Source organism: Channa argus, chromosome 13 (genome assembly GCF_033026475.1).
Source record: "Channa argus isolate prfri chromosome 13, Channa argus male v1.0, whole genome shotgun sequence".
NCBI classification, from domain to species: Eukaryota; Metazoa; Chordata; class Actinopteri; order Anabantiformes; family Channidae; genus Channa; species Channa argus.
The window spans coordinates 15,084,444-15,109,290 of NC_090209.1; the positions used below are offsets into that span (position 1 = coordinate 15,084,444).

At 39.1% G+C, this 24,847-nt stretch overlaps 2 protein-coding genes across 3 annotated transcripts; both read left to right on the forward strand.

Moving 5' to 3' along the window:
- Nucleotides 1-1,764: 1,764 nt before the first annotated feature.
- gpr61 (G protein-coupled receptor 61) lies at nucleotides 1,765-7,911 on the forward strand. Of its 2 annotated transcripts, XM_067528464.1 has the most exons (3): nucleotides 1,765-2,145; nucleotides 2,977-3,590; nucleotides 4,037-7,911. In XM_067528464.1, exon 3 carries the CDS (start codon nucleotides 4,283-4,285, stop codon nucleotides 5,675-5,677), a length of 1,395 nt encoding a protein of 464 aa, XP_067384565.1. In that variant the 5' UTR covers nucleotides 1,765-2,145; nucleotides 2,977-3,590; nucleotides 4,037-4,282; the 3' UTR covers nucleotides 5,678-7,911. The 2 variants fall into 2 exon arrangements, with proteins under 2 accessions (XP_067384565.1, XP_067384566.1); XM_067528465.1 differs by lacking the exon at nucleotides 2,977-3,590.
- Nucleotides 7,912-11,356: 3,445 nt separating this feature from the next.
- Nucleotides 11,357-23,976, forward strand: gnai3 (guanine nucleotide binding protein (G protein), alpha inhibiting activity polypeptide 3). Its single transcript, XM_067527854.1, has 9 exons — nucleotides 11,357-11,930; nucleotides 17,946-17,988; nucleotides 18,489-18,630; nucleotides 18,724-18,881; nucleotides 20,197-20,325; nucleotides 21,390-21,519; nucleotides 22,080-22,233; nucleotides 22,701-22,908; nucleotides 23,352-23,976. Exons 1-8 carry the CDS (start codon nucleotides 11,813-11,815, stop codon nucleotides 22,889-22,891), a joined length of 1,065 nt encoding a protein of 354 aa, XP_067383955.1. The 5' UTR covers nucleotides 11,357-11,812; the 3' UTR covers nucleotides 22,892-22,908; nucleotides 23,352-23,976.
- Nucleotides 23,977-24,847: the final 871 nt, after the last annotated feature.

Consider the following 24,847-nt stretch of genomic DNA (forward strand, 5'->3'; position numbering starts at 1 on the left):
TTCCTCTTCTGTGATTGGTGGTGCCTGCATGGGCAAATATCTGGCATTATTCAACACCTCAGACACGAGCACAGTCACAGGACATGCACACACTGAATACACACACTTGAGGACTGAATTTTAACAAACACAAACAAAGACTCTTCTATATTTGGTTTCCATCTTCAAAGCACCTTAAAAGTATTGGTATCATCACATCTTAGATTTTTATAAATACAAAATCTCAGGACATTATCATTTTGTGCTACAGTTGCCTTTAGTCATGTACTCCTCTAAAACATTTCAGTTGAAAACAAATATTTGATCCGGTCTTTTTTTTCCTACAGATCATATGTGCAGCCTTTCAGCAGCAGCACACGACCCACAACCAACACCAAATAACAACAGTGTACGACCAGTGTAGGTTCATGTCCGGTAACCATACTGGATAGAAGCAGTAACACAGTAATTTGACCAATGAAAGACCAAGCATCTAATTTATCCATAGATTTATCAGCATAAGGAAGCATTGATGGGTTTTTGGAGCTGCACTTCCACTGATGAAGGAATCCAACAGGAAATACACTGTATAAAAAGAGAGATGCTTTTTTTACTCCATCAATTCATATAAGAAACCCAAAAATGAAGCCCAAACACTGTATACTGAATAATACTGGGGATGTACTGTGAGTTCATGAACATAAAAAAATAACTACAACCTCTATTCAGGTTATCACACTGCTATAATATAATCTCATTTGGCACTAGTAAAAGTGTTATTCAATTCAATTCACAACAAAGTCATCTCAAGGGCACTTTAAGGAATAAAGTCAAAACTAGAAAGATGTATAGAAAAAAAAAAAACAATTCCCCCAGAGTAAGCCCTAGGCAACAGTGAAGAGGAAAAGCAGCATCAGAAACAGGTTCAGGGTGGGCGGCCATCTGCCTTGACCACTTGGGTGGATCGGAAAGTGGAGAGAGAAAAGAAAAGAGCAACAAAAAGCAACAACAAAACATCGGGCAGGTTGTTAGGACCAGTAGCTGTGCACACAGCTCCAAAGCCGGGGACACCTGCAGAAAGGGACAGAGAGAAAGAGAAAGACAACTATGGATAAAGAACACACAAAGTTAATGTTAATTCACAGAGAAAAAAAAAGAGGAGGTCTGAAAACCTGGTTAAATCTTGCATTGCCTAGTTATTTTTAATTACATTATTTTCCAATCCTTTTAAATTCCTTTTTATCCTTTTTAGATTTAAAGAAAAAATGTAGAACATTTTAAAATACCACACCTTCTTATTTAGGCCATTGAAAGAAAGTGCCCCCAAGCATTTGACTGTTGCTGTTTGCTGTGTGGGCTGGGATTTTATAAATGTTAAACTTTGCTCAGGAACACTACAACTGGGAGTATTTTTCCTTGTGTGAATCAATAATCCAGCCTCGTGAGGGGGCTTTTGTTGGATTTTGCATTTAGGGAAATCTCGGTGAACTAAGCATAAGAGTGCAAAGAGTTAGTGAAATGCTAATGCTGATGCTAAAGGATAATCTCTCCTTTTTGTTTGGTAATTCTGTGTTAGGAGGACAAGATGTGACCTGCAGTCAAGTTAGCTGAAAGGTCAAGAGTAGCACCATCCCTCCATGTCTAGCCCAGAGTATGAGGGGCACTAAGACCCTGTGGAAAACAGGGAGGCTTGGTGCTGTCTGTCTGCTTTGCACTGCTTTGCAGTTGCCCTCTCTGTGTGCCAGAAGCAGTGTGCGCACACACAAACACACAAACACACACACCACCCTTGTGTACTGCAGGCTGTAAGACAGGATCCCTTTCTTATTTTCATTTTTGTCTATCCCCTTCTGCTCCTGCTTTGCATGTCCCACCTGGATTGAAGACCTGACTAAAAGAGAGCTGCTGGGAGGGAGGTGTGTGTTTGATGGGATGGGGAAGGGGATGGTCAACGTATGACGAGATGAAGGAACCAGGTGAGGAGGAGACTCAGGAGGAGGAGAACCCCCCTCCCCCTCCCCCTCCCCCCCCCCTCCTTCTCTGACGTTTTTGTGTGTGTATGTGTGTGTGTGTGTCAGTGGGAGTGAGAGAGAGAGTGAAACAGGTCGGCTTTCCTTCAGCAGACTGTGAACCTGCACAGGAGGACACATCGCTCTCTGGATGGAGGTATGTCACCGAATTATCATCTTATCATCATTGACTACACACACTGTTACCCAAGTGTATGTGGAGATATGTCTGATACACTGTCCTCTTACATCATAGCACACATCATACTATCTATGTATTTCTGTGCAAAAGGATAACATTTGTGAAAAGAGAAGCTTCATTGCATGCATGTTATTTAAACACCTGGTTGTTGCTTGCATGTTGTTGCTGAGGATTGAAAATGTTTTGTAAAGAAAGGTGAGCTTGAACAACTGGCTAGTTTTCTCCTTGCAGTAAACACCATGTCATGTGCATATGATCAGGTCATATGGTTTCAAGTCAGCATTCGAAGATATTCTGCCGCATCCCCGTGTTCTAGCTTTAGGTGAATCATTTGGAGCTTCTTAGGTGGAGTTTGTCTGTAAATGAAAACATATTTTTTTACTTAATGACATTAAATCTTTCCTTCTTCTTTCCTTTTTTATTAGCAAAATAGTTTTTGACATGAAGAAACTGATTACTTTACTACCAGGCAAATTTTTTCATGTTTGGATGCATTTTGAATTCATTGATTTCATCACTCTGAGAGACTAAACAATTTCTCCCTAGGGTATGGTTGTGAAAATGTGTTCTTCTGTAGCATAAATTCCAATTTTGGTGATCCAATAGTGAACCAAAATAACCCCGAGCAATAAAATAATCAATTCTGAAAAGAGTAAGACTCCAGAGAGCTGCTGAGGTAATAACAGAGACCTTATTTAATCAGGTTGAGCTATGTGAATATGATGACTGCTGCTGAACTGTACCACAGCTGTAGCTGACCTACACCTGTGTCCCTATGTCTCACAGGAGATTGCCACGGTGGATGTGCATGCACAGACAGGAAGAGCATAGGCGCTTTGCATGGATGAAAGCTTTCACACTGAAACAGAAAGAGTGTGCACATGCAGGTGTGCAGCATAAGGAAATGCTTATTTCAACAACTTTACCAGTGTGTGAGGTCGTATCCAAGTGAACTTATGGCCATAAACACAGCTAAGGGCTTACTGAATATTCTGCTGGTTACACAAGCACTTATTTAACTTAGGTGCTCTGCCACCTTTTGTCTCACATTTTGATCATGCCTTCATGAAGCTGCAGTTCATTCTGTGAGTTTTATACACAAGAGATGCTAAGACGTTTAATGTGATTTAGCCTCTGCAAGTGTTCTTTTGTATCAGTTAGAAAGAAAAGAATCATGTCATGTAGTAATAACATGAAAAGTATTTATCGATCTTTTTCAGTATGACAGCTGGGAGGGAGTTCTGTAATGCTATGTATCAGTTTGTTCTCTCATCCAGTTTTCTTCTTGAGTCTGTTAAGGCCATACGGTCCACTCTGTGCTTTTAGCTTCTCCCTGGGGCACCAGCTGCCCTGAAAATCTGAGGATACAGATGTCAAATATGTAGTACATTATGACCTTGGTGAGTGCAGACTTCATCAATCCTGACAGCTTTACAGCCACAGCACAAGACAACTCAGCTCTAATATATCAGTTAAGGATCACAAAGGGCTGCTTTTAAAACTGTATACTGCTTTGTGATGTGATAAATGTTGAATTGCTAGCAAAAATGTTGTTATTTATTTTCCTGTAATGAAATGTATTGATTATTTAAGCATAAAATAATGTAGGTTGTATTAAAAAGTAAAGGTTTCCATCATGCAGTGACCTATGTTTCATCTTTCAAAGCTAGTACTAGACAACCGCAGTAACACAGTACATAGTGTTCAAGTCCATGCCATTCACACGCATTCATGAACATTTAAACTAAAACAAAATCTTTTCCTGAATGCACTAGCCTAAAAACAAGCATGTTCTAAAATGTTTTTCTTTAGTGTCTCAATAAACAGCAAATATGTTTTATTTCAGACTGCTGCAACTCAGCTTGTTTTGGAGAGAGGACACCTTCAATTATAGTTGACATCTTCACAGAACTCAGTAAAACCTCCAGTGATCATCTGCAGGACTCTAGGCTACACAGTCAGGGCTTGCATAGCTCCAGCTGCCATGACCGACAACACCCCCTGAGCTCCTTAGTGACACCCTACCACAGGGGAGGATGGGTGATGGTCCTGTGAAATGGACTGAACTCTCTCCTCTGTATCCCATCCTCTCATGGAGCATCCTGTCACACCGAGCCCCTCATGGAACCTTTCTCTCTCCGGTCCTATTACATTTCCATCCTCACTGCACAGAAATATCTCTGACGTGACCCCACCCATCACAAGTCTCCAAGGCGTTGTAGATCTGAACCAGTCCTTGTCTCTTTGTGCTATGATCATCATGGATGTGCTGGCAGTGGTAGGGAACCTAGCTGTGATGATTGTCGTCACCAAATCACCACAGCTGCGCAAGTTTGCCTTTGTGTTTCACCTCTGTCTGGTGGACCTGCTGGCGGCGCTTGTGCTGATGCCTCTGGGGATGCTGTCAGACCGAATCCTTGTGGACGAGGAACTGTGTCGAAGCTACAACTGGTTGAGTGTGTGTCTAGTGAGCGCTGCCATTCTTACAATCTGTGCCATCAACATAGAGCGATATTACTATGTCGTTCACCCCATGCGTCACGAGGTGAAGATGACAATGGGGGTGGTGGTGATGGTAGTGGTAGGAATCTGGTTTAAAGCCATTGTCATGTCAGTGCTTCCTCTCCTGGGATGGCTGTTGCAAGGGAACCAGGGTCTGGGGACTACTGTTTTCTTTCCCAATAAGAGACATTGTTCCCTCCACTGGACAGGAGGCAGGACCACACGCCTTCTTTTCATGGTCTTCTTTGCATTAATTTATTTCCTGTGCCCTATGCTGATCATTCTGGTGGTCTACTGCAACATGTTCAAAGTAGCACGCGTAGCTGCCATGCAGCATGGCCCTCTTCCCACATGGATGGACACACCACAACAACGTGCTGAGTCCATCAGCAGCCACTCCACTGTGGCAGCCAGCCTCGAAAGACCTGATGCCCGCACCACCCCTCAAAGGACTTTCAGTGGCGGAAAGGCTGCGGTCATCCTGGTGGCAGTGGGAGGCCAGTTCCTCTGCTGCTGGCTGCCATATTTCTCCTTCCATCTCTACTCAGCCATGGTGTCCACTTCTCCCACTTCACTTGCCCAGCTGGAGGACATGGTCACGTGGGTTGGATATTTCTGCTTTAGCTCAAACCCTTTCTTCTATGGGTGTCTGAACCGGCAGATTCGCGAGGAGTTGGGCCGCCACCTGGCTTGCCTCTTCAAACGGGCTGGGCCCAATGAAGGGGAGCAGCTGCCCAGCCGTGAGGCCTCTATTGAGGAGAACTTCCTGCAGTTCCTTCAGGGCACTGGATGCAATCTGGAGCCCTGCAACTCTCACGGCAAAACCGACCTGGAGGAGCCAAAGACTGAGACCGTTCAGGAAACAGATGTTCAGCAGAACACAGCAGCTGACTTCCACATCCCAGGGCAGATCCTTGAGGAAACCTCAGAGTTCATACAACAGCTGAACAATGAGAACTGCTGCAAAACTGTTTCAGAGCTGTAGCTGCCTCTCTTCTACCCTCTTCTTTGCACCTCTTGTAACCCGTACATATACTTAGTATTATTCACATTTTTTTTGATTTTTTACATCTCTTGTTAATGCTATAACAGTAATTTTATGCTACAAATCAAGTGAACTACAAAACACTATATCTTCCTTGAAGAACTGAGGTTATGTAGGTTTTGAAAGATAAAATGGAGCATATCACACGCATCATCTCATTCACATTCTCAACAGTCTTGATGTTGCAACATAACTTTTTATGAGACCGAACAGTGGACACTGAACCCTCATTTTGTTACAGTTTGCTGAAGCGAGAATGATCTCCTAGTCATGAAAAAGTGTTGAGTAAGTAAAACTTAGCCACTGAAGAGTCCATGAAAGAAAATGTCATACTAAAAACAGAGAAGTGTGACACGAATGCTCAGTAAAATGTTTGATTCAGGTTTGCTATGCAAGTCTTCATTTACTCACTCATTAATTCTTCTTTAAAATGCGACTTGTCCATTAGACAGAACAGGATCCTTTACAGTAATTTTCAAAGTTTAAAGTTCGACACATTTCTCATTTGCATTTAGACTTTAAACTAAAGTGCTAAATATTCCACTTTTTTTTAGCCTGACAATCATATTGACTCAGTGATACAGCAGGTGCTTTGTCACCACACCTGCACCTACTATATGCACATCCAACAGTATTATTTTAGGCGCCGGCTATAGCTCATTTGCTAAGGCCGTCATCCACAGACAACAGGGTCAGTAGTTCGATCCCCCGTACTGGCAACATGTTGAAGTGTTCCATACACTAAACCCCAGGTTTCTCCTGGTGGGCCAGGTTAGCACCTTGCATGGCAGCCTTTGCCATTGGTGTGTTGCATTGTAAAGCGCTTTAGATAAAAGCGGTATATAAGAAGCCATTTATTTTGTAAAACTGTAAAAAAATTAAGAGTTTGGAAAAGTACAGGATGTCAGCCATTGTACCAGTAATTATTTGTTCCATTCCATATGCACACATCGTCATGCAAACATGAAACTAGTGCAAAATTGTTATTTTTTTCAGTATGATGGAAAGAATATTCAGAGCCATTTAATATGTCTCTTGGTCTAAAATATTCATTGTGTTGAACAGGATCCTTTCACAGCTGCTGCTGCTGCTTGTGGTATTTATAATAAACAGGCTGACACACCAGTGTATTTTTAAACATTTTCCAGGAACATTATTATCATCTTCTTAGCCTTGTGATTATCACCTCCTCATCAAAATCATCTCACATTGGTAGACTCGTGATTTCACCCCTTTGCACTCAGAGACAAACATTGTGACTGCTTTAATTTGTAGGACAGAGATGGTCTTCTGGATTAAGCCTTGTAAAAAAAAGTTTGTTAAAACAAGGTTTTGGTGTGGAGAGATTTGGACGTATAACCAGTTATCACCTCCTAGTTATTGCCGTGCTGCTTACAGGTAAATACAGGAACAGTGTGAGCGGTCCGTGTTTGTGCTATAAACAATCTGATGTGTTGTGGCTACATAGCATATAGGTGTGATAGAGCTGATACATGGCAAGCTTTTCCTTTGGAAGAAACTGGTGATACTTTTGCTGATCTCAGGTGGAATACAAACAGTTTGCACAAGTCAAATGAGTGGTGACAAATGCTCCAAAGAAAATTACAGAGCACTGATCTCTCGTATGAAACACTTTTAGTTTCTTTTTATTCTTGCTCTTTATGGCTGCCTTCATCTGTTTGAGGCTGCCTTGTACCGGACTGTTGGCACTATCACAAGACACTCAACACAAGGCGTACAGGGAAAGTTCATATTTTGCTGCGAGTCAAACCAAAAAAAGGTCCCTTTGTCCATTTAGGTATAAATTTGTTGCTCATCTGTTTTTCAGATGAGCATGCCATGCCATCTTGTTTTAAAATGTTTTATATGCTTTGTTTTGTTTTAATGGTGAAGAAAAGGTGTTGTGAGGCCCAAATTTATTTAAATATGCAATTAAGTACAACAAGCACAAGAAAAACTATCACTGCCATTATCCTTGATAATTTACAATATGTTTGAATTTTCTTTGTATGCATTGTGATTAATTTATTAGAAACAGACTGTCCTAAAGTTGAATGGCAGAAAATATTCAGGAATCTTTCTCTTCTTCATTTTCCTCTTTTTTAACTGCAGCTGCTTTATTATTAACAACTGTTTTCCAATTGTTAAGATTTCCCTCTGTACTTGTTAGTTTCCCATCAAATAAATGAATACAAATTAAATAAGAAGATGGACTCTCTAGTTTGTTCTGGTTGCTGTCTATATATTATATAGATATTTTGTGATAAATAACGGTCAGATTTTCTCACTTGATCAGTCTCGTTTATCACCTTTTTAAACGCTGGCCTGCTGTTGACTCCTCTGTGTGTATATGTGTGTGCATGTGTGTGTATCTGTGTGTGCATGCGTGTGTGTGTGTGTGTGTGTGTGTGTGTATGTGTGTGTGCGTGCACGTGGGGTGCAATGTCATAAAGGTAAAACGAAGCACAAACGACAAGGCAGGATACAGAATACAGGAGCACACAATATTGAGAATGTTGTGAATGTTGTGACACTGTGAGGCATAATGATCAATAATGTTTTATCGCATCAGTGTGTAAATAATAGATAAGAATAATAATAATTTTGGGGTTATAATAAAGCACCACTGTCTGGTATTTGGAGTTTCACTATCACTAGAAACATCCAAACACTGACCCCACCAACAGTGCAGCATTACCTAATTTTCCTACACTCTCCTGTGCTGCTCCCCATCAGAATGGCTCATGGTTTTCACGATGAGCTGTGGAGGGCACCTCCTGCAATGCAGAGCAACAGTTCAAATTACTTGCTGAAAGTGCTTAAGAACAGATGCCAACATCATTGTGTCAGTCTAGAGGGCCACACAGTGCATGGTGCAATTCTTCAGGGGATGAATCCATGTTTCTTAGAAACCACTGAATAGTGAGTTGTGGTCGTCTGAGGCAGCTGTTAAAGTTCAAAGAGCATGTTTATTCGTGAGTATGGAGGCAGACTACAGTGACAACTCATTCACAGATGAACCTGATGATGTGACTTCCTCACATACTTCCAAAGACTGACTTCTCTGCAATCAGGTGTTGCTGTGGTAACCTGGACTGACGGGGGGTTAGTTTGGCAGCAGGAGACTGAAGCTGTAGAAGGAATTAATTTATAGGTTATTGTTAAATTTTAAATGGAAGGAAAAGTCATTAGACCTTTAAAGGGGTTTAAGAAGAAGAATCAGATTTATTGGCCAAATATGTTGCACATACAATAAATCTGGTTTCCAGTTGTGTACACACAAAACTAATAAAAAGTCTCAAGAAAATAAGCAAAGGTGGACAAACATGTAGTATAACTTAGACTAAGGTTAGGTAAGACATAATTGAACATGCAACAGAATATATAGCTTTATATACACAGCAGGATAGTGTGTGCCTATATTTGTAATCTATATCGAATGCTGATATTGATATTTTTCAGGTGGCAGATTCATAGTCTATTCATAAATATTGGATCAATGTCTACAAGATGATGCACACCACCACATAGAATTGAAAATGAAACACTCAAGTCCATTCATACATTATCTGTACCCACTTATCCCATGTAGGGTCGCAGGGGGGACTGGATCCTATCAGGTATCATTGGACAAGAGGCAGGATAACCAGTCAATTTCAGGGCCAACACAGAGAGACAACCATTCACAGTCACATATGGGACATTTAGAGTAACCAATTAACCTAAGATGCATGTCTTTGAACTGTGGGAGGAGACCCATGCAAGCACAGGGAGAACATGTTCACAAAGAAAGGCCACGGTCAGTCAGGGTGCAAACTTGTAACCTTCTAGCTGTGAGGCATCAGTGTTAGCCAATCGACTACCTTTGCAGGCAATGACTTCCTGATGTCTGGAACCCATGAACATGACCAATTGCTGAGTTTCTTCCATCAAGATGCAAAAGCTGCCATCACCTCCTACTTGTTTGTGGGTCTTTCTGCCGTCAGTCATGTCTTTCAGTAAGTGAAGTTCTGCTCTGTTAGGTTCTTTGCCTCAATAAACTCTTAGGTAGCCTTCACTGTATGTTTTAGGATATTATCCATTCCAACATAAGGCAGCATTGTATCAGATTTGCAGCATTTGGCTGAATCTGGGCAAGAGAGCACAGCTCTATTAATTCCAGAATTCATCCTGCTGCAGTACTTTTCAGTAGCCAGGTCATCAGTAAACACTGGTGACCCCGTTCCTTTGGCAGCCATACATCCTCATGCCTAAACAGTGCCTCCATCATGTCTGACAGACAATATGGTGACGCTTTGGATCATGTTCCTTTAGTTCTCTGTACTTTCCTCTTTACTTTAATTGAATTATCTCTTTCTTTTATTAATGGCATTTGCAAATAATTGCATTCTGTTTTTGTTTAATGTTTTACACATCTTCCCAACTTTTTTGGAATTGTGTTGTATATCATAGCGTGGTCCATTCTTGTTTTTAACATTATTATTAATAATGCAATTTTCAAATAAGTTTCTTGATATTGATATTAAATTTCTAATCCTCTCAGATATAAAATTATGTTTTATTTATGCACCTTAAGTTAAATGTGATGGCATCACTAAGTGCTTACTAAGTCATTATTAGAAGATTTTGATTCAGATGATAAGAAGTCCTACAGAACAGTTCAAAATGTTTCTGACAACGTAGCAGAACAGTATTTGTTTTCAAAAAACATACTAATGACATTAAAAGGTTATTAATAAAGACATTAAACCTTTCATTAATGAAGATTTATGAAAAATGGTGGTAATAACATTTTGTAATATATATTACTTTGACTGCGAATTTCATTATCAGCTGGAAAACTGAACAAAGATAAAAGTAAACGTTATGGCCAGGTGATTGCTAGAGCACAACATTTCCATTGCTGGTGGGTTTTCTTTTACAATAACATAATTATTAGAACTGAACAGACTAATGGTTATTTTTCAATCACTCATTAAATAAGCAGAATATTTTTTCATTTATACAAGTAATCTTATATAAAAATAAACTGTGAAATGAGACAGAAGTAAATGCCACTTTCAAAAAACATACATTCTACGGATACTATGTGAGCAAAAAAGCAGCACATCATCACATTTATTGACTATCTTGGGACTTCTAACAATTATGGATTAAAGAAATCCTCTCCCACCTCCTTTTACTCACCCAATATAAGCTTTTTGTTTCAAGTTACAGAGCCAGCTCAGGCTAAAATGATATTTATAAGGGAATAAAAATTGAACCTTTTGTTTGGAGAAATGCATCAGTACTCTCATATGTCACAAATGGGCTGCAGAGCATGTGTTCATCAAATCCACACATGCGCTTCAGGCGTGGTCCACTGGAGGCGCCCCCACATCACACAAAACTCTCCGTACCTGCTGCTGGCAGTAAATAAAAAGCCGAGGAAACTGGAATGTGTTTTAAACGACATGATACATCAATGCACGAAGACTTGTTAGGAAAATGTCGATTTTTGCAGAAGTTTGTGTACTATTAAAGATTAGTTTGCACAAATCACAAATCACGCTGTTACGAGGCAACTACATTTCCCATCAGCCCTACGGGGCGCATCAATTTTCCGTTTTCAGTGCCGTTTTTTGTGGGGGTTTGCAGCTGGATCAGCTGGATGAACGCGCGACTGGACTGCAATATCAATTTTTACGGAAAATCTCGATAGATTCTTTCGTGGGGGGCTTTTCTCTGAACACCCTGTCTTAATTCTCTACATGAAGTATTTAGTTTCCTTTTTTAAATATTGTTCTCCGACCCTAAACTACGGATAAGTTGGAGAAAAATACTTTGTGACGTCATCGATAGTTGCTCATATTTTTCCCCGTAAACCCCATTATTTAATTTACTCCTGACTGAAGCACTGAAGCTGTGTGACCGGGTTTAGTTGCACAGACGAACCTCCGGTGCCAACGCCTTTTCCCCTCTCTCCGCTTCTCCCGAGCTGGGAAACTTCAGCTGCCACCGACCTCTGAGCGTTCCCTCCAACTCATGAACTGCTGAGACAATAATCTGACACTTAGAAGTCACCTGAGAGTAAACATGGGATGCACGATCAGCGCTGAGGACAAAGCTGCGGTGGAGAGGAGTAAAATGATTGATAAAAACCTGCGGGAAGACAAAGAGAAATGCTCCAGAGAAGTGAAGCTGCTTCTGCTCGGTATGAACTATATACTGCTATTTTTATGCGTGAAATCGGTTCTATTATTACCCGTCTCTTTGGGTACTTTTAACCGTTTAATTTACTGCACACTTTACTTTGCCTTACTCTAAAAAGTCCCCCCTGCTGCTGCTGGTTTTATGCAGCTGTGGCTCATCATTTCTCCAGTGACACATCTTCCAGATGTAAACCCCATGTTGGTGGTGAGAGGGCAACTGCATGCCCTTTGCTGTCTCTATGCTTTTTTCTTTAGTTATGACTTTTCAAATGTTTGGAGAACTTGATCATAAGTTGGCTGTCTAGTATTGCAACTCATCCCAAAGTATGGTACAACTCTTGCAGCCCTGCTACATATCATCTTCTCTTTAGGAATTAATCTTTTGGTTCACAATACAGTATAAAACCTATTGCAGTTTGTTATATCATATTGTTTTAACTTTACTGATTTGAGTTTTCTTTTTCTTCATTGCACTGAGCTGCTATTTCATGTTCATGACCACAAGGTTTTTCGGACATCTCCAGATGTCCAGATTTAAACATCCACTCATGACAAGAAGTGACTGTAAATGCACCGGTAGATAGAACTGAAACGCACACAGCAGTGCCGACACTCTGGGTGTGGACCACACAAGCTGGTGCCAGAGGGATTAGATGCCCCAACTGCATCAGCACTAAACATTGTTATGCTCCCCGCCCATCAGTGTTAATGTTTTTCCCCAAATGTAAATTTCCTGTGCCAGTTTCAAAAGGTTTAAATATTTTTGTGAGGCCTGGGAATGTGAAGGTATCCAGGAGGGAAGAAATAATGTGTAGTAGTCTACAACATATTTACTTAAATGTATCTTGAGACCACTTGTGGTGTCTCCACAGTGGTGATATCAGGTTTAAGTGACACAGATAAGAGTCACAGCTATGACAGGTGACCACTGTCGTTAAACATTAAATTGGCAGTAACACATGGAAATTATATTTTAAAACTTGTTCTATGCTTCTCTGGTCTAGTTCGAATTTGTATAATAAGAGGAATTTACACGGTAGCACCAGTAAGTACTGTTATGACTGACAAAAATATACCAGATATGTATTTTCTACCATGTGTCCAAATTTTAGAATTCACTGTATCTCACATCTATAACAATAAATTAATTGACAAACATGAAACATTATTAACAATATTCCTTCAAATATATTCAGTTTTTGTCCCTTTTCTAGTTATAAAACCAACAGTTTATGGTAACACCATCACATTTTACAAGCATTTTGTCAATGGGGGTCCAAATTATCATTGCTGGTTCCTTGTGTTGCAGAACAATGCATTCAATCAGTACCCAAAGAATAACTCTGCCTTTTGCAGCCTTTCTCTCTCACCTTAAGAGTGGCAGGATGAAAATATTCTTTAAACCCTTAACATTATTACTAAACAGTTCTCTGGAAATATGGAGCAACATTAAATGTTTATTTGGAGTCTTTTCTTGTGACAAACTGAATAATATTAATCCAAGATTCACTGCTTTTTGGCTCGTTTTTGTTTTTCTCCAACATCTCTACATCTGGTACTGTGTCTTGTAGCTAGTGACATTTTGGAAAATGAACAGCTGCCTGCTGCAGCCAGAAAAACACAGATAAGAGCAAATATTGTGAACCAAAAAATCTTGTGGTCCACAAAACTAAAACAATAAACTGCTCTGCAGAGCCGAGGGGAACTAGTTAGAAGACAGTTCTCTGCATGTCACTACTACATCTCCATTGTTGATATAAAATATTTATTAGAGATGCTTTAGCTGAACCTTAAAGGTGGACTTCATCCTAAAAATTAAAAAAGAAACATCAATAACTTTGACTACTCCAGCTGAAACAACAGTTTAGATAGTTAGATGGAGTGTATCAGTAGTTTGTACGGATACACTTTTGTACTGGACCCTGCGTTTTTTTCACATGAAGTGTTGTGCAAGACACTAAACAATTCATGTCAAAAGAATGAAGAACATGAGGATGCTCAGTCATCTGACTCTATTCAAATGTTTCATTTCAAGACATAAGTTGTACTGTATAAACTGTACTGCACTTTTAAATATTCTAAGTCCTGCAGTACTGTAGGTGTTTTCATTTTGCGTGTACATCATCTTATATGATCTGATCAGAACGGATGATCTGATTAAAACTTGTTACCAGAATAGATGAGAGAGCCAATGATTTAATTAAATATTTGATTCAGAGTGCAGATGTAGCTCTTAAATTAGTCATCGAAATGAAATCATGGCTTCGTTCATTCATGCAGCAGAACTTCCTGAAGTCATTACAACGTAATGCACTGACATACAGTATGTAACACAGAGTTTTGTGCTTCAGCAAGTTACTTTATTAGAAGTATTTCCTCACAGTAAAAGGTGTTTTTTGCCTGTTGTCTGTATGCCAAACACAGATTAATTGGCTAAGTACAGAGTGTTATCAGTATGTTGTACTTGCCATGTTGTAACTTTGATAAAAGTTTGAAATTCTTCCATTTAACTGATTGATGTCTCAGCAATAACTAGGAAGAGGTAATACACACCATACTACCAAAATCTCAACCTTAACCTTCAAAAATGTGGTTAAAGTATATTACAGTAAACTATTTTCCTGTTTTGTTTTTTCCTTTTTGTGTTCTATGACTATTGAAGTGCTATTAAATATACTTCCCACCATTTCATAGCCACTTGTATCCACGGTAAAGTATTGATTCGTATCAAACCATTTCCACATTTTTCTGACAGATTAAGGCAGGATTGTTTTGTTGTCTGGTGGACAAGCAAATTTAAGTAGTTGAGCCCAAACTGTAATAAAAGAGGTGATACGTGGAATAGATTTCACTATGACATCAGATAAAGATGTAGTTGTTGGAGCGGTTCTGCAAGGGTACAACCAAATAACCCCCAGCCACTAACTGATCTGTATTTACGAGGCTTTACTTCAGGCTGATGTATGCGCTGGTGAATGTTATCATGCAGGCTAAAAGCTCATTCTATGGAAACATTCATTTTCAAGTCCTTACCACAGAGCTGAAGGGGGAAAAGCGATTTTTCCAGGCAGTGCCCTCCACTCCGTCTGTGCTGGAACAAGAGAGTTATAGGGGAAAACAAAGAAGAGTCCGTCTGCCTTTCTTTATACAAAACCACAATGCTAGAAAGCCAACGCACGCTTCCAGTCAAATTGGTCTCATGTTTGACCACAAACTGTGATTCATAAAAATGTGCATTTGGGATTTTTGCTAAATGAGGCTTGGTTTGGAGTCCTGCATAGGTTTGGATGACTCTGTGAATGCCTGTGTAAAATTGGTTAGGGAATTGGCAACAGGCCACAGTTGATAATCAGCCCAAAACTGTCATGAATGAGAGAATTGGTGACTGACAGAAGGGAGAAGTGGGATCAACATAATTTGTCCTCTGCTCCTTGCCTGTGTGAGCAGCAGTAAATCTCTTATGGTGGTGACAGCTCAACCAAAGAATTCATGGATTTAATTCTTGCTGGCAAGTCATCTGAGCACATTACTCTACTGTACGCTTCATCGGCTACGGATTCCTGGCTGGTAGTGGGAATAAATCTCGCCACCCTTTGGGGAATAAACAATATTAAGAAAATATATACCCTTATTTAAAAAAACTTTCTCTCATAAGATTTGTTTCCAGCTGCTTTAAAAAAAGCAGAAATCCATATTTTAAATTCCAGGGCCTGAAAATTTCTCGGTCCTGGGGTTGCAGATACGTTCTGTGCTCGCTGTCTATCGCCAAAGTAAACTTACCCCAGATGTTTGTGGAAATAATTTCTCACCAGTTGTTCCGGAGTTTAACATCTAATGTTTTGTGTATACATACATTCGGGCTTCTTTTATTAAACTCCAGGTATGAGTAGAGTAATTCGGTGTCTGGGTCTGCCAACACAGCAAGTTTAAACCCCAGCAGTGATTTGAATATCTATTATAACCACTTGAATTATCATGAGGATAAGCTTCAGCAACAAATTAATCATGCTGCCAATTTTTCCAACTATAGTGCTGTAGTCCCAAAGTGTTTCTATCCAAACCATGAGTCACTAGTGCCATGACAAATAACATAATTAAACCACAAAGACAAAAATTTTGGTTTGAAAATTTGGGAAATATGTTTTTCTGCTTTTTTGTTCAGAGTTAGACAAGAAAATGTCTATGCTAAGTATGAAAGTGAAGCCAAAATATGGTTAGCTTATCATAAAGGCTGGAGAAAGTTGCTCTGTCCATAGAAAACTAAATTCACCTAAAAAAACATTGAAAGTTCACTAACATTAACATGTTATGTCTCGTTTATTTCATTACAGCATATTCTAGCTAATTGGTGGTCCTTAAAGGTGCTGTTATGCACGTTTTTTAACCTCTGGACAGAGCCAGGCTAGTCATTTCCCCCGATTTAAGCTAATTAGCCATAGATTCTCACTGAATGAACATATGAGATATATACATATATCAATCTTTTATGTAACTCTTTGCAAAAAAGTGAAGCGTATTTTCTTAAATGTCAGACCTTCCCAAGAGCCTAAAAGTTATTTTTGTGTGGTGTGTCATCTCTATGGCAAGTCTATGTGAAGACCCAAGCAATGCAATGCTGAAGAAAACACTGTTTTGGTGTTTGCACAGGCAGAAATGGATGGCATATGGGAACATTGTAACCATATGTGGAAATATGTCCATCTAGAGCTGCAACTAATAACTAATTAGTTAGCAACTATTTTAGGTCTTTAAGTCCTTTTTTGAATGAAAATGGCCAGATTCTATTTTTCTGTACTTTTGCATTTGCCAGTTTGTATTTGTATGTTGTGCAGAAACGCTTTTACAAGAGGGCTGAAATGAATGACTGAAGCCTCCCTGTAAAACTTGTTGCTGGTTAAAAACAAATTATTGTCACCAACATCAATATGAGGAACCAAAGTTGTGAGATCTATTATTTGAACTGTTCCACCAACTCTGATTGTGTTTAAAGCCAAAGATGAGATCATTACAAATAGTTTATTGTTCTTTTATCAGACAGATCTACAGATAGAACAATGCAAACATTTTAATGAGATGGTGAATCTGAAAAAACGTTTTTATATTGCTTGTGTGTTTTGTTTGGTATGGCATAATTTAGAGAAGTCTTAAATGTCAAAACATTAAAAGACTCCACTTTACTGTGCAGTCGGCTTTGCATCAGGGATGAAGCTGTTGTTTTTAGTAAGGTTGAATTGCTCATGGAGTCTTTGAATCATTTGTGGTGTTTTTATGGCTCCTCTGCTCTCTAAAGCCCAAAACAGCTTGATATCTGGATTGTCTCTCCAGTGGAAAAACACTCGCTCAGCCAGAAACGTGACAACTGTTTCCTGTTTGGCTAATTGGTGTAGAAATACTGTAAAGATTCACCATGTGAAATATTTCCCGCTCATCATAATTAGAATACCATTTCATGCGATGGAGGCCTTGTACGGCTTTCCTATCATCTCTGGTAGCCATTAGGTCACAATTTGCCATAGATGCATGTAATTTTAACTCACTTCCTTAAGTTCATCTCTTTTTTCTTTGGTTCTCACTGTGCTTCTGTGCCTATTAGTGTGGTGTGACAAGCTGGGGTAAACAGTTAGTATCTAACTCATTCACATGACACTGGTGCACATGTCTTCTTATGGCCAACAACAAGAAGTGTTCAGATTTAATGTGCACATATACTCAAACCCAATCAGATAGTTCATCACTGCAGCAAGCAAGAGAGAACATCGTAACTGTATACACTCCCCTGATCTCACTTTGTGTTGGTCACTAAAATGAATCACAAGGCAGCTTTCTCTTGGGTGTTTTGATGAAAAAAAAAAAAACCACACACTGTTTGATGCGTGATTTAATGAGAGATTAAGTTGAATCATTTGATACGTTGTACATCTGAGATCAGAGGGGTCTAAGTAAAATGTATTTTTTGTACCTGCTATCATTACTGGAACTAGATGCTGCCCTGTGTAACCACTGTCCCTCTATTTCAGGTGCTGGAGAATCTGGCAAAAGCACAATTGTAAAGCAGATGAAGTAAGTTACAGCTTGCAACATGACCCCGATAAACAGTGCACAACATAATATTTTGCAACTTTATCCTGTAATAAATGTTGCCACTATTTTAGCATTGTTTTGATAAAAAACAGCCTTACTACTTCCCTTCCAGTTTCAGCTCCAGTCATATTGTTAGAAGTTATTAGTGAATGGAGAACTGGTTTCATCTTTATGGAAAAGCTGCAGAAGCAGAGTAGAATCCTCATTTTGCTTTGCTCAGGCAAAAGAGGAAGCACCCTTCTTCAAACAATGGACATTGAGGCCAGTGGTAGCCTGGCAGGACCTGAATAGACTCCCCCGGTTCCCACATTAGGCGTGCTGTATGCTCACTGAAGCTCGAATTCCAGCACTAATCACATAGTTACACGATTACATTTTTTTTTTCCTTAATTTATCCCACATTTGTTAAAGCTATTGTTCACACTATCAAATATTTTCCTACACTCTAAAAGACTGTTTGGATTTTGTTCGTGTGGCAGGATCATTCATGAGGACGGCTACTCAGAAGAGGAATGCAAGCAGTACAAAGTGGTGGTGTACAGCAACACCATCCAGTCCATCATGGCCATCATTAGGGCGATGGGCCGGTTAAAGATTGATTTTGTGGAGGCTGCGCGTGCTGTATGCTACTTACACTACCTGTACTTTTCAGCCACATTTTCAAATAATAAGAAATAATTTTACAGTGATAGTAATTATTGTCTTTATTTTCAGGATGATGCCCGGCAGCTGTTTGCCCTAGCAAGCTCAGCAGAGGAAGGGGTAATGTCAGCAGAGCTGACTGCTGTGATTTGCAGGCTGTGGAACGATGGCGGAGTTCAGGCATGCTTCGATCGATCCCGCGAGTATCAGCTCAACGACTCGGCTGCATAGTAAGAACTCACTTTTCTACAAATGCAAACCCCCAGAATTTAAATAAGTCACTTGATGACTTATATTATTAAAGATGACTACAAGGACCAAGCTGAGGGATTTAAAAAAATCTCATATCTTATATTTAATCCATATCCATGATTTACACTTACTACTACATTACCGCTGCACATGTGGAAATGTGTCAAGCATCCAGTGAAGCTGCACAACAGAATAAACTGCCATAAGTGAGTTAACTTGACTAAGAGTGAACTGGGTCTAAAGACCACAGGTTTGAAAACAAAAAGAGTCCGGGGGTGGGGAGATAGGAAGGAGTGACACACCTGAACCTCACAAAGTGAAGCTGATTAAATCCTTTAGAGAGCTGAGATCATTTCCCCTAATTCCATTTCAGTTTTCTTGAAGATTTACAAATGTATATATTTTCTTCATGCTACACACTTTTACTTACCTAATTAACTCAATGAAAGTATCAGGCGTGAGTGAAGCTGGCGATGTTTGAAATTTCATCATTCTGCTTCCAGCTTTTACTCTTAAATTGGCATAAGACACATGTAATCTTGTCTTGCTCACCACGAGGAGGGTGACATCTAAATAATTGTAGTTATCCTCCTTCATGGCTGTAATATTTCGACTGAACCATAAAGGGAGGCAAGATGTATCTTGTTCTTCTAGGTCCTGTGTCAGCTTGTTGTGCAGCTTATTGCATTCCTGAAAAGGAGAAACATGAAGGAGAAATGTTTCTGTCTAGTTACAGCTGTTTATATATAAGTGTGTTTGTTTTCATTTCATTTTGCTTGTCAACCACTGAATGAAAGTGTCTGATTAAGTGAAAAATGCAAACAGTGTGGGCTGAGTCAAATACCAGTCCAGTCTTCTACTGCCAGCGGATAAAGCTCAAGGTTTTCTGATGCTGTATATATCATACTTGTCCTGAATGAAAGTGTGTGAAGGACGTTTTCTTTGTTTTGAAAACAGTCAGGCTGCAATGGCTCACAGTGCACTTTGTCCCCAGACAAGAGGGACCAGTGGAGTTAGTCTGTTTCTACTCAGCCCACAAGTAGCAAGTGTTTATCATCTGCCAAAATATGAACCCTTATTTAGTATCATTCTGTGAAGTCCTGGGATATCTGTCAGCAGAACAAGTCCTACACTTCCATAGACATAAGTGTCCAAAAACATTTTTATATTTTGCATTATTCTTTGTAACGCTTTTGTGCTAGAAATCTGGGAAAGTCTAGGCTCATGATACCATGTGGTGTCTGTACTACACATATGATTTATTTTCATACACCTGTCTTTTCTGTGTCCCAGCTACCTAAATGACTTGGACAGGATTTGCCAGCCAAGCTATGTCCCAACTCAGCAGGACGTGTTGCGGACGCGTGTGAAGACCACTGGTATTGTGGAAACTCACTTCACCTTCAAAGATCTCTACTTCAAGTGAGTATATGTGTAATCTACATGTTCACGAGGAGCTCAGGCCTTGGACTAGCTGTTATTGCAATAAAAAGAATAGGGCCTGAGATACTTTAAGTCGGCGTCTAGATTTTCCTAATGTTTTGCTCAACGGTTATTCCCAAGTGGGGCTCTGACTATCCAAAGAGAACTATTTCTTTTACTTTTCTCATGTCTTTGCTGTTTGTTGCAAAGGGTGCAGTTTTCCTTTGCTCATGATAATCATTAGGTATAGACATTTCATGAGAAATAACTTTGGAGTAACTGAATCCTCATTGTAAAAACAGGAACAGAGGCAAATCATATCATGTTACATGTGGTTTATCTCAGTTTGCTTCATACCGTAACTATGTCCACATCCACGTTGGTTATTTTTCAGCTTGCAGGCCCATTCTGTTCATATTTAAATATATTGATGTATTTTTGACTAATGCACTTTTATTTTGGTCACAGATGATTTGCTTTGTTTGCAGCTCTGTTACTCATCTCTTGTTGCTTCAAATTTTAAACCCTGATTATTAAATCTCTTATAACCCAAAAAAATGCTGCTGACTGGCATTCAATCTAATACAGTCTAATATGATCCACCTCTGTGGCAGTTAATGTAATCACATCATTTCAGTAGTTTTATATTATTTTTCAAGCTCCTGTACTTATAAATATTGTTGAAACATTAATTGTAATAGCCTCCCTTGTCTGCCTTTGTAACCCTATAAAAATGCTCAGGATCTGGAAATGTGTAATCACTAAATTGATGTAGAAGCACACAGCGTTTTTTTCTTTCATTTCATTTGTATCAGTTTACCACCCTAGTATGGATTCAGTTTGCCTCTGAGGGCCTCAGGTAGAGACACAGGCAACAGACACAAACATGATATTACGGAGTGAGGTCACCAGTATTATGTGCGTGTGTGTTTATGCTCTTGCCCTGGATTTATAATGACATTCATTTTATAAACCACTAAAATGAAAATGACATTTAAGTTAAAATAAGCACATTCCCTGTGCATTAATTTATGTGGTTGCTGTGTCTCTGTGTGCGTCCTCAGAATGTTCGATGTCGGGGGTCAGCGCTCAGAAAGGAAAAAGTGGATTCATTGCTTCGAAGGAGTCACTGCTATTATTTTCTGTGTAGCGCTCAGTGACTATGACCTCGTCCTGGCTGAGGATGAGGAAATGGTAAATAAGGGTTTTGGCGGAAATTTTGTGTATTTACCCACAGTTCTTACTGATTTCGGTGTTTTATATTGATATTTTTGACAGCAGACTCTAACAGGAAGAAAGTCGCAGGTGTTACTAATAACAATAAAGTTCTATTCAAATGTGTGAGTAAACCATTGTAATCTGAGGGTGAGCTAACTTTTGTCTGTAATTGTTCACAGTGTTTTTTCCATTTTGTTTTAGCCACTTTAAGCTGTGTAAAATATTTTTATTAGTCTGTAGCATTTAAAATACTGTATACTTAGCATTTTATTTGTCTGCTAGACAAATAAAGCCTTTAGTCCAGGTCAGAATAAGAAATTGTGGCATCCTGACTTATTAAAACCACTACCGCAGTTAAGCTGCACTGTGTCGGGCTGGGTTTGTAGTGCACCACAGCTCCCTGATACCAAACCAGAGAACTAGTGTTCATCCTCATCATTTATTTGATCTCATTTACACCCATGCTGACTGTGAAATGTCAACATGTCTTCACTGGAAATTATTCTTAAGTAGGTTTATATCTACTCTTTCGACAGAATCGCATGCACGAGAGCATGAAGCTTTTCGACTCTATCTGCAACAACAAGTGGTTCACACTCACCTCCATCATCCTCTTCCTCAACAAGAAGGACTTGTTTGAAGAGAAAGTCAGCAGGAGTCCACTTACTATCTGCTACCCCGAGTACACTGGTTAGACAAACGTCTTTATCAGTATTAACAGTTAATTCTATTTTATTTATTTACTTATCTGCTATTTCTGAGGACTGACTTCCTGGAAATGTGAAAGCATGTTCTTGATTTATTTTACAAGGGATTTAGTTTTGCAGGAAAAGCCACTTTGAAGTTTTGTGCATGTTAAATAAGCTCAGATTAAAACTATCTACATTGTGTGCACACTTTAACTAGTGAGCTTTACCAGGTGTACATTGTTTTCTTTAGCTGTTTTATCCCATCTGGACACCATTAAACAGATAACATTCTCTGCAAGATTAATTAGGTGCAGCCAATCATACCATCAGTTTACTTGATCCAATCAGAGATTTTCATTTTTTCACTCAGGTGTGTTTAGCCTAAATATGATAAGCTGTTATTCAGAGGTACTTAGGTATTGTTTCATATGTATTAACCAACTTAATTTTATAAAATCTTTACTGTAGGTGGGCAGTCATATGAAGAAGCAGCAGCTTATATCCAGTGCCAGTTTGAAGACCTAAATAAACGAAAGGACACCAAGGAGATTTACACCCACTTCACATGTGCCACTGATACCAAGAATGTGCAGTTTGTCTTTGACGCTGTCACTGACGTCATCATCAAGATCAACCTGAGGGAGATTGGGCTCTACTAAAGCTTCAGGCACCACAGGTCAGTGTCTTCAGTAGTAATAGAGATATGTGTCAACACAGGGTAGGCTGGGGATTTTATTTATTCATTTATTTGACCTAGCAGGCCACCTTAGCATGCTAAATGTGTGCACTTTAGCCTGCTACCATTAGTGTTCAGCTAACACTTAAAGTAAATGTGTTGATAAAGGTTATGTTTAGTTTCGAGCAGAACCTGAGATAATTGGTATAGGCAAAATAGTATAAACAGCTAAACAGCATCACGGAGGGTAAATGGAGGTAAGCTGAGGTCATGAGGTGTGGTTTTTACTCTGAAAGAAACCTAATATATTTTTTATGGTGTGTTGCGTTACCATTACCTTTTACAGCTTTATCAAAATAACAATAGATTTACTTCCTGCAAAATAACGTTGTGTTCTAGGTTTAGATTGGATCTGATGGAGGTTATTTTTCTTTTCCCTGTAGGTGCCAAGTAAAGGATCAGGACTTGAGGTCTGGTATGTCTTGTCTGCAGAGGGCAAATTGGGAAGTAGGTGTTACCAAGGGACTGAACTGAAGGCACATCTGCATGCAGGACTTAAATCCATAAATTGGGATCTTGATTCTATGATCACTTTTGTCTTAATATATTTTAAGATGCAGAGCATACTGTGAGTGATAAGAGAGATTGACTTGATCACTGTGAGTTCATGTTAAATCCTGTAATATTTAAGACATTTATATCACTGAGGAACTGGCAGGTTAAGCACCTCTGATCTCTGACACCTTTACAATTTGTCATCGGCACAAGGACCAAAACAGGCTGCCTGTTCCTCAACTTCTTTACTACATAATACAGTTTCAAAGCTGATATGTAAATTCTGTTCACTTTTTTGTTTTGCACCTCCTCTTAGCTGTAAGGCTGTATCACATTACCTTTATGAAATATGCATTTGTTATATTTTATTTTAAGTTGCCATTATGTAGTGTTTCCACTGTTTGGATGTGTGAATGTCATGTCTGGAAAAGTATTTTTTGTAAGTACTTTTGCTGTATATAATGTATTCTGTTGGGTCTAAGATTAGTGAACAAGAGTTTATTCAACTCCAAAGCAACATGGCTTCCTACATATTTAGTTTTAAGTAGATAGCATCTTATTGAACAGTAGTTTTTATACTTAAAACACATCGCTGCAAATCAATTTGACAATCTTCATTGTTACAATTTTCCCCATAGCAGTTTAAATATATGACTAATATCATTCACCTTGTGAATTTTTAATCCAGAGGATATAAGCAAATAAAAACTCACAACAACACAATAATTGGAATAGTTAGATATAGTCAGCTGCTGTTTTTGTGTTATTTGGCTGTAGCATTTGCATAACACTAAGAAAGTCTGTTGTGGAATAAATGCAGTTGTACTTTAAAAAACTGCTAACTGACTGTGGTAGAGTTAATTAGCTAGACACACCTAAACTGTGCGGTGAATGGAGGTTATGCATATTGAAAATATTATTTTTAGACTTCAGTGACACATCTGGATGCATGAGCTGAGGGCCAAATGCGTTCCAGCTGTGGCACACACCACTGCTTACAAATATGTCCTTATTTTCTTACCTTGTATATATTGTTATCTCTAAAGTACACCATCATTGGAAACAGGTTTATTTTTGATGTGACTCAAAAATAAAATCATTTGGGTTCCTATTGATTACAAAAAACCTCCTTAAAAACAAATCACAAATCATGTTTTTGAAAAAGGATAAATAAAATCCCCAAACTGCTTTATTCTGTAGTTTTTACCCAATATGAGTAAAACAGGAGCAAATCTATTTTGTTGAACTGAGTTTCAATGACTGTGGAATTGGGTCAAAACTAAACTACAGTGCCAATTAAATTGGAACTCATGATGAAGTCACTGAGTGTACGTCATTAATGTGTTTTTAATAGGACAACACTTGGGTTTTGTGGCACTGAGGA

Excerpts from the sequence above, each read along its gene's own strand:
- gpr61 (XM_067528464.1), top strand. The coding sequence starts at position 4,283 with ATGGAGCATCCTGTCACACCGAGCCCCTCATGGAACCTTTCTCTCTCC.
- gnai3 (XM_067527854.1), top strand. The coding sequence starts at position 11,813 with ATGGGATGCACGATCAGCGCTGAGGACAAAGCTGCGGTGGAGAGGAGT. Across the intron at positions 11,931-17,945 it reads AGTGAAGCTGCTTCTGCTCG|GTGCTGGAGAATCTGGCAAA; the intron begins GTATGAACTATA and ends CCTCTATTTCAG. Across the intron at positions 18,631-18,723 it reads TTGTGGAGGCTGCGCGTGCT|GATGATGCCCGGCAGCTGTT; the intron begins GTATGCTACTTA and ends CTTTATTTTCAG.